This window comes from Ostrea edulis, chromosome 2 (assembly GCF_947568905.1).
Source record: "Ostrea edulis chromosome 2, xbOstEdul1.1, whole genome shotgun sequence".
NCBI lineage: Eukaryota > Metazoa > Mollusca > Bivalvia > Ostreida > Ostreidae > Ostrea > Ostrea edulis.
Window position 1 is genome coordinate 99,261,823 of NC_079165.1, and position 15,449 is coordinate 99,277,271.

At 34.4% G+C, this 15,449-nt stretch overlaps 1 protein-coding gene across 1 annotated transcript in view; it reads right to left on the reverse strand.

Annotated features, from left to right (window-relative positions):
* Window positions 1–4,813: 4,813 nt before the first annotated feature.
* Window positions 4,814–15,449, reverse strand: part of LOC125680193 (low-density lipoprotein receptor-related protein 8-like) — a 22,406-nt gene continuing 11,770 nt past the window's right edge. Inside the window, exons 3-4 of the mRNA XM_048919636.2 lie at window positions 6,985–7,101; window positions 4,814–5,341 (exon numbers count right to left, since the gene is read on the reverse strand). Coding sequence (XP_048775593.2) covers window positions 5,163–5,341; window positions 6,985–7,101 — 296 coding nt within the window. The 3' untranslated portion in view covers window positions 4,814–5,162. The remainder of the gene's footprint in view (window positions 5,342–6,984; window positions 7,102–15,449) is intronic.

Here is a 15,449-nt window from a genome sequence, read left to right on the forward strand (position 1 = left end):
GGGATAAGAATTTGTTATCTTGGCTTTATACATAAAACCGTAGTCTTACGTGGAGCTGTTGATCTACAGGACTTCTTGCCATTCAGAATGTACCCTGGGTAACATCCACACGTGTAGTAACCGTCAAAGTTTTTACATTTCTGGTCACATGATCCCCAGGCTGCACACTCATCGTAATCTGTAACCCATACCACAAAGCAGTACGTATAAGAAGCTTGGTAGAACATGTATTAAGCATGTATTAAGCATGAAATGCCATAGATGAGAGTTCAGATAGAAATTTTAGCTTTCATATTTGAACATTTACCAACAGAAATTAATCAACTACAGATATATGTGTATTGAAATATTAAAGCAAAATCTTAACATTTTGTTTGTCTACAACTTGCATATATATGTATAAGAAATTTTCACTATCCTGTAATACACCTCAACAGACTTCAACAAAAAGAGCATGCATGTACATTTATAAATATTAGGAATATCTAAGACAGTCATGAAGAAGATTGTTGTGAAGATAATAAAAAGAACACATGAATCAAGGTATGGAATAATTAATATATCAAGATTGAATAATGTTGAATAAAAATCAAGCTGAATCTTTACTGTTGAATAATTGTAAAAGTAAAATAGATCAAATTCATAATTATGAGTGGTAAATGAGTAGAAGCCAATCTTTTTGCATTGGAGATTTTTTGGCAGTTATCTGACCTTGATAAAAATAAGAAAAATCTATTAAAAAAAAAAAACCAAAAAAAAACCCAAAACACAAAAACCAAAAAAATTATAATAAAAATATTCAAATATCTGAGGTAAATGATTAATTTCATTTCATATTTTTGTATAGAGAAAGTTTATCTAACATTTACCATGAGCAGATATTTGTATGAATATACAATTTCTTTTTAAAAAATTATGTTAATAAAGCATGCTCTTCCTAAAGACTTCAATATAAACTTCAAATGGAAATAAATCGAGCAGTAATCAAATATCGTAAATTCCTATGGTGAATTATTTTCATTTTATAAACCATTCAAAATGATATGATTACAAAATCACAGTACCATCCATTTCTTAAATATGAAATATGATCATAAATTTTAATCTTGTGAGTGAATATTTTTAATTGACTAATAAATTAAATGCAAACCAGGTGAAAATAATCTTAATGTGTATTCAAATGAATATTTACATGAATAATTCTTAAAAGACAGAGACTGCTGATCATGAAATAAATCCTGTTAAATTTGTGCATTTTGCCCAATTTTGTATAAAGTGTGTGTGAGGTCATTATCTGGATAAAATACCACTATATGAAGATTAGAAAGTTTGGTTAATGCTTCCTTCTAATTCATCCTTCTAAACAGTGTTCAACAATATTGCCACATCAAAAGATTTCAGGCATCATGAAACTCTGCTTGCCCTGCATAATATTGTATACACAATTCATTACCTATACATGTTCTGTTATCTCTGGAGTCTATCTGATAGCCTTTGTTACAGAAGCACATCCCTCCAGTGGGCGTCGCCTGACATCTGTATTCACATGACAGCTGATGGCAGTATGTTCTACCTGCATAAACACTTAGCATCACAATTTTCTATAAACTATGACATTATTTGATTTAAACAGCAATACAATTTTCTTCTTACTCTAAGTGACTAAAATCACCTTACAAAAGGTATACAATATTAGGAATATCTAAGACAGTCATGAAGACTGTGTGTGTGTGTGTGTGTGTGTGGTATGATGTACACAATTTGTCATCTCATTTTTAGAATCGGAAATTATAGCAAACTACAACATATCAGAGACATTTCCATTAAATGACAAAATAATTAATGTGTTTCATTCATAGCTTACTAAACTTCAGAATAATCTAGATAAGCCAAAACAGCCCATCTAACTGTGACAGTAAATAAATGAAAGTTTTAAAAACTTCATGACACCATCAATACAAATGCCATGTATCTGTATAATATGCAACAGCCAAGTCCTGATCACAGGTGAAGATAAATAGTTCAATATAGTCACAATATTCACCTGTCACACGGGTTACTTTCATCTTATTATGTTCCCTAAACATAGTTTTATATGTTCCCTAAACATAGTTTTAGAGCATATTCATGATTTTACTGTTTCTTCTTATTATAATCATAATACTTTTTTCTGACTTTTTTTTTCCACGAGTGTTCTCGAGATAATACATGGGAAATTGAGATTAAACCTTTCTAGTATGATAGTATATATACCATTTCTAGATGTGCGGAATTAATGTCATTTTGTCTCATAATGGATTGGATTTTTGGTACACAAAGTTTGGAATCAATCTCAACTTTTTTGTTTTTCAATGAAATTGTTTGAAATTTATATCAAAGGTATATATATTGAAACTCTTAGCTGATAGGCATGGTCAGAATCACCAATCTGAATACACATGGGCTACATTTGGATTGGAAAATACTAAATCATCTAAAACTCTCTTATGACTAACACATCATAGGTAGACAATATAAATATCTAACCCTAACCTTGACTGATATCATTAAAAGTGCCAAAGACAACATGATTGAATGCACGTGCATCTTCGTCTTTTAAAGGTGTCAATTTTGGAATGACCATAACTTTTTTGCTCTTTTATCAACATCTTTTGAAATCTATATTCTAGGTGTATCTTTTGCTATGGTCAAAATTACTTGTCAGCACTTGCGTACACCAAATTATACATAAATTATGCTAAATTCTGATTGGACGATTTTGAAATTACCATAACTATCTTATAAATGACGGAAACATTATGAAATTTATACAGTAAGTATATGATACAAATGCTCATGAACAATATATCAAGAAAAGTGCTAAGTAATACTCATGTGTGCATGAATGCACGCACATTGTTTTTAATCCAATTTTATGGTACTAGAACGGCCTTAACTTTCTTTTAAATGACTCAAATAAAATGAAATTTATATCCATCGGTTTATGATAAAAATGCCATATGAATGGTATAAACAAATACTGCTGAAAAAGTTGAAAAGCCATAATGAGTCAATTTGAAGTACACCAAACAAACAACATATCAAACCCTATTTTTCACAATAAAATTTTGGGTAGGAATAAGGACCTATCAGACTAAATTCATAGTGCTAGATCATATGTAAAACATCAAAAGGCAGTTAGATATGCACAGATCCAGGAATTGGTGGAAAATAGCACACGTACAGTATGTTAATAAGACAGGCGCATGGTCGGCACTCGGCTCATTTCAAAAAAGGAAAGTAAGTCATCATGGGTCATATTTTGGACAATTTTCATTTATCTCTCTACAACAGTAATTTTTTTGTACGTATACCTAATAGAGGTTTTTTGGGGGGGGGGGGGGGGGTCAATTTATATATAGACTACCACAGTATTGATCTTTATTAAAAAAAATAGCATATGAACTTTTAATATTGTTGAAAAGTAGATCAGAGGTCAGGTCAAGGTCATGAGATCATTGACTTCAATACAATATGGACCATACATTCTAAACATGAAAAGCCCTATCCATCATTGTTAACAAGTCATTCATAATATTGAAGATTTTGTAAAGAAGATCAACAGTCAAAACATGATATTCTGAAAGAAATTTTCCAGATCAATGCAAATTCACACCGCCCATTAAATCATTCTGGCCTTACACTGGAATCTCAACATCAAGTAGAGATTACATCTCTTTGCCTTTGTGATCATGGTGTTGGAAGCAAATATCAACTGGACAGCATGTGACTGTGAAATACAGTGCCTTCTGAACATGAAGCAAATTGACCTTGACCTTGTTGAATGGCCTTAATTGTAAACAGTCATATTAGCAATAACTTTGACCTTTCTGGATAAAAAGTATGAAGTCTCTATATACCAGTAGTTCAAAAGCTATAACCATATTTAATGTTACGGACAAAGACAGAGACATACAGACTCTTAAACAATCATCTTGGCTAGTGAAGATGAAAAACAATATGCCTCCTAATCCTCAATCTTTAATCTGTAGAGTATTAAAATTGACCTTAACACAAGTATTAGTACTTTTATAATGATTAACCATGAAAGTATGACCTTAACATTTGACCTTGAGAAATTACAGGCATTTTCTTACATCATGGGGAAATGTGTTCTAAGTTTGATAATCCTAGCCTTATTAGTGCTCTTCCCACAAGGCAGGGCTTGAAGCTAACTTTTTATGTCACCAGTCCAGCCGGACTGATGGGGTATAATTTCAACCAGTCTGCAGAAAAATTTACCAGTCCTACAGAATTTTCCAGAAATAATTAAACATATTTCATTAATGTTATCAAAATGAAATTTAACTCAATATGCCTCAGACAATATTGTTACACTTAAATTTAATGTGGGATTTATATTTACGAATCAGATTCGTCTGATATCTACAGATCGAAGCATGCCAAATGTTACAGTGTATAAAATTTCATAAGTATATTTTCCAAAATGATGCTTTAGAAAATTAACCAGTCCCATCGGACTGACTAAAACAAATGTCAGTCAGTCTGCCAGACTTTTAACCAATCACAGACTGATGGGCATATGTTAATTTCGAGCCCTGCAAGGTGCTGATGGATGAACAGACCGACCACAGATACATAGAAGCACAATATCATCATACATTCCTCCCTCAGTGATGGCTGAAAATATGTATTGAATTTGATTATCCTAGCCTTATTAGTACTGGTTTTGTGTCTATCAAATTACCGCTGCAAGTTTGACTTTGACCTTGGAACTTTGACCTTGAAAAATATATAGGCTTTTTTCTTCAGTAATTGGAAACATGTATGCCAAGTTTGATGATTCCAGCTTTATAGGTACTAATTCTATCTAACCCACAATGTGCTGACAGACCAACAGGCAGACAGATGGATACCATACATGTACCATGATCCATCTATGACAGGAATATAAAAAGGGGGTATATAAGCTGTGCTGCTAGAATAGGTGGCATATGGTAGTAGTAAACATATGACAAACATTTTTCCAAATCATATTTTTGTTTTCTTTTATTTTTCTCCTTTGGGGGGAGGGGGGGGGGGATGGGAGGGGGTAGTTACTACAACCATAAGCTACATTACACTGTGTTGTTGTATTCATATACTCACCAAGGTTCATGGATTCAATCAAGGTCAAACAATGTATAAACAAAGTAGATGTCAGTGTGTGTTAACTTACTGCAGGTGGGTCCTTCGTCCTCCCCCTTCTGACAGTCGAGGGACTGGCTGCAGAGTTTGGTGATGGGTATACATTGTTTGGACTCTGTACATTGCCATTCCTGGGGACCACATTCCTCATTACCTGAAATAATAATGATGGATAAATTCAATGCAATTTTTGTTTCCAACTTTATTCATAAAGCTAAACATAAACTTCTACCTTTCATCCTATTCATTTTTAGGATTACATTATCATTAAAATTTAATCCTAAAAAATTGTCAGATATTGTCAAAATCATTTATTTTCAAAATAGCCAATTCCTTTCACAACTGGAAATTCAATTTTCTTGTTGATCAAAGTAATAACTGAAATTATATCACATGGATCCTAATAGTAATAACAGCAGAAAAACTTCAATTTAGATTTCGTAAATTATGCATGTAATTATTACCATACACTAACAAAAGTTTAAGATGATTAAAGCTGATTATCTCCAACATGTAATGAAAAAAATGTACAAAACCTACATATCAGGTATAAGCCACAGTATATACTGTAGATTTGAATCAATTCATTATAAGTTGTACCAATATCTAATTTCAGTTTCAAGAAACCCCATCTGATGTGATACTGGTTACTCCAAAAATTCTGTTACTTTGATAATATTCCTACTTACTATACCACTTTCTTTTCTTTGTAAACAAAAACTTACACGAAAATCATTTTTAAGCTGATGAAAAGAATAAATGTAGGATAAGGTTAATCATAATTTCATAGGTTATGCATCCCTCGATTCCAGAAAATTGAAAATTTCCATGTGTAGCATTATCATAGCAAGCGAAGATGGTGCAATGTAGAAAAGAAGAAAATTTAAGGCTGGACTGGGAATTGATCCTGGGACCCCTGCATTACTAGTTAGGTGCTCTAACCACTGAGCTACCCACACCAATATCCACATTCCATATAGCGCCCTAACTACTACATTTTCCTTCCTCCTTAAATTATCTTCACCCTCAGACACACAACCCAGATTCTTTTGCCCCTGGCAGGACTTTCACCAGTGTAAGTCCAGGAATGGTCAAGACACCAAATGCATAATAAAGGGAAGGAGAACATTTGTGGCTGGATCAGGAATTGGACCCTGGACCCTGCATTACTAGACAGGTGTTCTAACTACCGAGTATCCTTAACTACTAAACAAATATGGAGTAACTCCTGAATGAAAGTTATCAAACATTGCTGAAAGATGTAACTACATTATTACAATTAAGTTAATTCAACACTGTTAATCTGAGAATTTTTCTATCACAAATTGATTATAACATTGGAATTGTATTATTAAGAGGGCATGATCTATAATCTATATATATGTGTAGCATAATAAGACATTTTACAAAAACCGAACTTGGTGCATAATTGATATAAAAATTGAGCAATAAATGTAATATCTGTAATTTATGTGTAACAGAGGAGATGGTGCACTGCCTTACTGGACAGAATTCGTGTCTGAATGGGCTGCTACAGAGAGGTCAGTTTGATATGAATCACCACACTTGCTGGACATTTAACCTGACCATTGGTGTCCTGTTACAGCCCTGCCTTGTCACGGTGACTGGCAGTTACACTTCAAAACATTTCCTGTTCAATCATAATCTGCATAAAACATCGTAATTTATGACAGAAAAACATTACTAAACTTACATCTGATGAAGAGAAATTACATACTGTATCATTGCCATTTAACTACCTCTCACCAAAGTATGAAAATATACATCTACACTTACCACAACCTTTTTCATCAGAAAAATCTCCACAATCATCTTTTCCATCACACACACTGGACTGGTTCACACACTTATAATTATCACAGGTCATCTGATCCCCCATGCAGGGCTTATATGCTGGAAATATTAAGTCGTAAATCATATTCTGATTTGTAACAAACTGAAAGCAAAAAATAACATCATGCCAAAAATTAGCACACAAAATCTATTGAACTCCCATGGACCTTATCCACCAAAACATGTAAGACATTGCAAATTAGTTCATATTCACTTTGTTCAACTTAGTTATATTCTATGCTATATTTTTCATTATTTATTTTCAATGACTTAATGACATTAAGTGATGTATCTTTCCACATTTAAACATATTGTGTAGTGACATTAAGGGCTTAGTAGTTACTTCATTGTGGATTCGATGGCCATTTCTTACAAATCATATGACTTGGAATGGAGTCCTAAAATAACATCCTCCAACAAAAAATCAAAAGCACATGAACTTTCAATAAGTGGCAATTTAAGTAATAATATTCATTAGGTATTGAAGAGATGAATGCACGCTTCTACTTTTATGAAATCATTGTAGCCAGTCCCATTCATTTTCAGCAAGAGGCCCATAAGCCACATCACTCACCAAATCCACATTTTCCTATATATAACAAGCGTCACCTTTCTTGAACTCCGGGGTCATGCCAGAAACAAACTTAAAACTTTAAAGGTCAAGTACAGTGATTTTCCTAAAACCTGAGTTCATACATACAAATGTTTTACCTGAGTGATCGATAATTGTACATGTCACATGAGTTATCTTCCATAACTTATTACGTCATCTGAGACAACTTTAATTTGCCTGCAGCAACACTAGTCAACAGATAAAATTTACGGTGTACATTGAAAGGGACTGCAGTTATGGTACAATGCGCTGCTTTGAACTACAATGTGAAATCAGGACATGGGTTTCCCCAAGAGACCTTAAACTTCAGAAAATTAAATGGACACTGGATTTGTGCCAAATGACTACACGAGGATCTGCGAGCGACACTTACACAAGGATCAGTTTTGCATCAACTCTGACGTACCATTTCAGACAAAATGTAAAGTGCTGATTAACGAGGCAATTTTTACAATATTCTACTATTCTGATCCCAAGAGAAAAAAAAGAAAATTATTGTTGTCTCCGTACCAACTTCAATTATTGAATTACCATGTCACCAGCATTTAGCACGAAATTTTGTATACCAGTACTTATATTTGAAACTTATACTCATTTACTTCTTGTCGTAAGTTTTAGGGGTTACATAATTTCAAAACAAAGGACATCTGTACCCAGGCTTTATACTGCAAACTATCATATGTAAATTATCCATGTACTTGCAACAATGCCGAGATGCCGCACTACTTTTAGAAATCAAAATTTTTCTGCATTCTATGTTAACATTGTACAAGTTGTATAAGCATCCTGATTTGAATCAAATTACACATCTGATGATAGTAGATAGTGCTCCATTGTACTAAATATTGGATAATGTTACCTGTCTCCAAAATCGACCTAATATACATGTTTCTTGTTTAAATGTTACAGAATAGAAGAAAATAAAGAATATTCAATTAATTAAAAAAATCGACCTAACAAATGTTACTGCTCTTTTAATGTTATTAGCATGCAGGTATTTTGCAAATATCAAAGTCTTTTGTAGATCTAACGTTTGGCAAAGTATACGTATGGCTGTAGTAAAAGTGTAAAATTCTGTAATTCTACATCTATCTTATGAAAGTAAAATGAAAAATTAAAATTCCCCCGTGTCACTGATAAAAGATTAACATGTGTTACTGTTCTACCAGACATAGATATCAGATCCAAACATTTGTTTTTGTTATATGTGGATGGTATTGATAAGTAATATTGCTGAATTAGGAAAGTTTTAAAATCATCGATTTCATTTTGTAAAATTGCAAAGAGACACAAAATGTAAGATGATACATCTGGAACGCTTAACAAGCATCGTGAATTTTCAACCAGGATAAGATTTTATGATTCTCAGTTTAATTACTGAATGAACATGTTGCCAGGATATAGAGCATAAAATTGTGCACTTATCTTAAAAATATGAATCAAGATTGAACACTATTTTTTAAACATCTGTTACCTTTCTTTGGGGGGTTTTTTTTTTTGTCTGGTTTGAACTTTAAAATTGGTTTGCATTAATGTCTTATATCTTTAAGTACTTGATGATATTCTGACATAAACACAAATCATTTTTACTATGAAACACCACATCAGTTAAAATCAATATAAAATGAAGGATAGCATCTGTTACCTTCCATAGTTTGTAATTACTGCCCCATATGATTTAACAGTACAGCAATTTAAGATTTGTCTCAGTATAATTTAGCTAATATTGGTTCAGTATTACATGCATTTGTTTTCTAGATTACTTGGTACAAGTATGTTATTAAATGAATATAGTTTTAAACAAGATGTGTTTGTGAAACACAAATGCCCCCAATAATGGCCAATTCCGAAGATGGCCAAGGTCACAAGGGCAAATATCTTGGTACCAGTAGAAAGATCTTGTCAAAAGAAATGATCATGTACAATATGAAAGCTCTAATATTTACCATTTAGAAGTTATGACCAATGTAAAAAAAAAAATTAAAGTAGGTCAAATGTCAAGGTCAAAAGGTTCAATACCAACGGAAAGATCTTGTAACAAGGAATACTCGTGTGAAATATCAAAGCTCTATCTCTTACTGTTCAAAAGTTATTAGCAAGGTTAAAGTTTTCAAAAAGTAGGTCAAATTCCAAGGTCAAGGTCACAGGGTCAAAAATGTTGGTACCCACAGAAAGGTCTTGTCACAAGGAATACTCATGTGTAATATCAAAGCTCCATCACTAACTGTTCAAAAGTTATTAGCAAGGTTAAAGTTTTCAAAAAGTAGGTCAAACTCCAAGGTCACGGGGTCAAAAATATTGGTACCCACGGAAAGGTCTTGTCACAAGGAATACTCATGTGAAATATCAAAGCTCTATCACTTACTGTTCAAATGTTATTAGCAAGGTTAAAGTTTCAGACAGAATGACAGACAGGACAAAAACAATATGCCCCCCCCCCCCCCCCCGATCTTGGGGGCATAAAAATTTACTGAATAGATAACTTGGAGGAAACTGATATGCAACGACAAAGCCATGATAAGATGGATCTGCCTTGTCAATCCTGAAGTGAATGTCGCCTATGAGTCTCTTCTTACTCAGCTTGACATCAGAAACATTACTGATGTTATCCAGACATAAAGGCTGAGATGGCTAGGCCATGTTGAGAGCAGTGCAGGTTGGATATCACAGGTTCGTACACCGAATGTCACTGGATATCAAGCTCCAGGCAGACTAAAGTGGAGATGAGTTAGTAAAACAAGACCTATAGTCTACAAGACTGGATAGGACCAATCCACAGTATTGTCAAGTATAGAAAGAAAGACTCACTGATCTCGAAAGGACAGCCAGACATCACTCTTGCAAAAGGATTAATAAAAGGCCTGGGTAAATAAAATGGATGATGATGATGCAAACAATTCTGCTTTTTATGATATCATATCCATAAAAAATCCTACAAATAATGTTGCAATGTTGTTGGGTTTTTTTTTTAAAAAGACATGAAATATATAGCATTGTGAAAAAATGATATCATGTCTCTTTTATGGCCAGATACTGTATATTATGTGTTGGTTTTCATGCCTACTGTACGATGTTATTTCTACTTGATCTTAATATCTGTTTATATTTTTTTAATACAAAGGTTATCTACCATTCTCTGTGAGCTGCCCTGGGGAATAATTTCTAGCCGAGTCAGATTTGTTTTTCTGATGAGATTATGTCAAGTACATATCACAATCTGGTGGATTTGAAATGCCTGTACACTGCAGGCTCAAATATATAAGGTAGAATCCTTAAACACAAGTCTATCTGATATTTCACCATCACTATCAATGGTGTTGCTAAAACTAACCAATTGTCACAGAAATTAAAATGATAATATAATAGCATATGTGTAAATACATACAATTGTACTAGATGAAGTAATAAGAAGGGGCGATAATTTGTTCTATAAATAACTACACTTGAATAGGTACTTTGCATACTTGCCTAGATTTTTGGGAAAAGAAACAAACTCAGCAGTAAACTTTTCAAAATAGTTTTTAATAAACTGTAAATTTTATTCTCAAATTTATTTTCACTGTACTTGACCTTTAAAACTTTTGTGTCCTTGACTCCCCGTAAATGAGGATACTATCAACAATTTGACATATTGTACCCTTGTGGTTTTTTAGTAGATCTTTTAAGAATTTTCCAATTCAGTCTTATAAACTTCTCTTGTGCCCCCCCCCCCCCCCAACTCAGCCCAAGGGATCATTGTATGAACCACATTACGTAAGAATGCTTACATATCAATAAAATATACCGCATCCTAGAGGATCTTGAAAATACTTTTTTCAATTTCCTATATACATGTATTCCCATGTAAGCTAATACACAAAAGCCCCCCCCCCCCCCCCCCCCCCCCAAAAAAAAAATGTATACTGATGGAAGACTTTACATAACATATATGTTCAACATCAATACATTAAAAGAATTATGACTGTTTTGGACCCAGAAAAAAGTCAGAACCCTGGAGTTGTAAAATTCACAATTTTGATACATCCCCTAAATATGCATTTAGTTTTTATACAGTAAGACAGTCTTTCATAATCACTGTAATTTTGGCCCTACCCTGATACCAAAATCAACACCCCTGGAATCATGAAATTTACAATTTTGGTAAAGGGTTCCTTCTAAATATGTATTTAATTTTTGAACAAGAGGCCCAGGGGCCTTATAGGTCACCTGAGTATCATGTAACAACCTTCCAATGTTTGAATTAGGTTTGTGTTTAAATATAAGAATTTTACTTTTGGATGGAAGAAACATTGAATAGCTATGTGGTCAGCCCCGCCTTTGCACCAGAACCCCTGACCCAGGGGCCATAAATTTCAGTTTTGAAAGAAGCATCCTTGATCATCATTATCATACTATTAGTTTGTCTACTTAATACCCAGCAGCAGAGGAGAAGATTTTCAAAGAAATAAAATGCATTTTCACTATATGATCAATAGGGCCCCACCCTAATACCAGAACCCCTGACCCAGGGGCCATAAATTTCAGTTTTGAAAGAAGCATCCTTGATCATCATTATCATACTATTAGTTTGTCTACTTAATACCCAGCAGCAGAGGAGAAGATTTTCAAAGAAATAAAATGCATTTTCACTATATGATCAATAGGGCCCCACCCTAATACCAGAACCCCTGACCCAGGGGCCATAAATTTCACAATTTTGAAAGAGGCATCCTTGCTCATCATAATCATGCTATTGGTTTGTCTACTTAATACCCAAGGACAGAGAAGAAGATTTTCAAAGAAATAATGCATTTTCACTATATGACTTATAGAGCCCCACCCTAGCACCAGAACCCCTGATCCAGGGGCCATGAATTTCACAATTTTTAACAAGAGGTACTGTGAGCAATGCTCACTAAGAATACCCCCCGCTTACCCCAATCTCCCAAAGGGTGTTGGTAATAGGTATAAACTACCTCTTTTCTGAGTGTTGCTACTTCGATGTCCAGTGCGCATGACCTTTGACCTTTTGACCCCAAAGTCAATAGGGAACATCTTCATCCCATGGGTAGTCCATATGTATGATATGGTGACTGTAGGTGGAAAGGATAACGCTTTAGAGCCCGGAAACCATATTGCTACTTCAATGTCCAGTGCGCTTGACCTTTGACCTTTTGACCCCAAAATCGATAGGGAACATCTTCATCCCATGGGTAGTCCATATGTTTGATATGGTGACTGTAGGTGGAAAGGATAACACTTTAGAGCCCGGAAACCATATTGCTACTTCGATGTCCAGTGTGCTTGACCTTTGACCTTTTGACCCCAAAATCGATAGGGAACATCTTCATCCCATGGGTAGTCCATATATATGATATGGTGACGGTAGGTGGAAAGGATAATGCTTTAGAGCCCGGAAACCATTGCGTCTACAGACGGACGGACGGACGGACAACTCGATTCCAGTATACCCCCCCACAACTTGTTGCGGGGGGTATAAAGAGGCATCCTTGCTCATCATTACCATGCTATTAGTTTGTCTACTTAATACCCAGAGACAGAGAAGACTTTCAAAGAATTTCTACATTTTCACTATATGACCAATAGAGCCCCACCCTAACACAAGAACCCCTGCCCCAGGGGCCATGAATTTCACAATTTTGGTAGAGGGCTCAATGCTCATTATAATTATGCCCACAGTTTGGCTTCTTGATGTCCAGGAGTAAAGAAGAAGATTTTTTAAAATTACACTCATTTTGATGGTTTTTGCCATTTTCACTATATGACCAATAGAGCCCCACCCTAACACAAGAACCCCTGCCCCAGGGGCCATGAATTTCACAATTTTGGTAGAGGGCTCAATGCTCATTATAATTATGCCCACAGTTTGGCTTCTTGATGTCCAGGAGTAAAGAAGAAGATTTTTTAAAATTACACTCATTTTGATGGTTTTTGCCCCACCCCTCAGGCCCCAGGGGGGCAGGGACCACGAATTTCACAATTTTTGTTCCCCTTCACCCACAGATGCTATATGCCAAAATTGGTTGAAATTGGTTCAGGGGTTTCAGAGAAGAAGCTGAAAATGTTCAAATGTTAACGCACGACGACGGACAAAAACAGATAGCAATAGGTCACCTGAATGAATTCAGGTGACCTAAAAATTTATCAATTTCTGGCAGCTCTTTACCCCACCCCTAAGGTCATAGGGGTGCAGAAGTCTTGAAAGAACAAGGTACAATTGTGTACATAAAAAGGCCCAAAAAAATTCAGATTTAAAGGTGTCTTGAATCAAGCTTGATATGTGTTTTGAATAAGTTCAATACATGCCAAGTATACTATCTCAACCTAAATCAAAGTTATTTCTAATTTCATAGCATTATTACGTCATGAATAAGAGTTTTCCCCGCCATTTTTTAAAAAGAGTTTGATAACTGTTAAATTTAATCCAGATTATTGCTTAGGAAAAGGTGTGACCATCCATCGAGCAAAATGCGATTAATATATATTGTGTATTAAGAGAAGACGAAAAATGTATTTGAATATGAATTTGCTCAACACATGGGCTGTATGTTTTCTGAAAGGAAAACACCCTGAATTTATGAAATTTTTCATTGATTTTGGCAATTTTATGCCAACTTCTTGCTGCTGTCATACAACACAAAGCAATTTCGGATCAAATTAAACCTAGTTTTGATTTGCTTATATATTCCTTATTTGAATGCCAGATTTTGGGACCCCTACTGAAATCATCTATTTTCTGGGCCAGATGACAGTAGAAACTGTACCTACTTCTTTACAATTTATGTCCCTTTTGTCCCAAAGATGCTTCATACCAATTTGAAACGAATTGGAATGGTAGTTATAAAGAAGTTAAAAATGTTCAATTGTTAATACATGACAAATGACGGACGACAATGGACGTAGACCACATAGTATACTTTATATATAAGGAAAAAAATCCCTGGTGGTTCTAGGAAAGATTCTTTTAATGTGCTCCAAGCTATTTGCTTTTTTTATAGCTCATCTTCCCTTGAGAGAAAGAATGATATTCCCTCATTTAAATAAACTTAAATCTTCTTTACTCAAGAAATTTGGTCAAAATTGGCCATGCGATTCTAGAGATGTGAGAAGCTAATAGACAGCATATATTGAAACATCAGACAGACTATGGACAATAAACTACAGTCAGAAAAGCCCACATGAGCCACGATGAGCTAAAATGAACAACAGTGAGATGTTCCACATGAAGACCAAGCACTCAGTGCACCAAGGCAAAAAATATTATTACTAATCCCTGCATTTATAAGAAATATCAAAACGGCTGAAATGTCAAGGATTTGTACAATCAGTAACTAACAGCATGCAGGTGTAAATAAATCAAAGTACTGAAAGTACTGAAAAACGCTACAGCTGTGGATAAAAACTGCTGAAAATGTCAAGGATTTGTACAATTAGTAACAGCGTACAGGTATAGATAAAAACTGCTGAAATGTCAAGGATTTGTACAATTAGCAACAGTGTAATATCTAAATATCTAAATCATTTTCGGGCAGTTCTGGACTGCTGGTGAAATGTCGTGGATGTGTGTTTGTGTCTCTATCCCAGTTACTGTGTAACATGATGAGTGCAATTATCAATACCGATAATTCAAAGATGTTCAGAGTTGTTCAAGCAATATTCTGTATTTAGTGCTTTTCAAAGCAACAAAAAACAATAGAAAAATTTGCATACAGATGTGGCCACACAGAAAATGGAATGTTTGAAATTTTTTCTGTTTGTTGCATTGAAAAGCATCAAATACAGAATATTGCTTGAA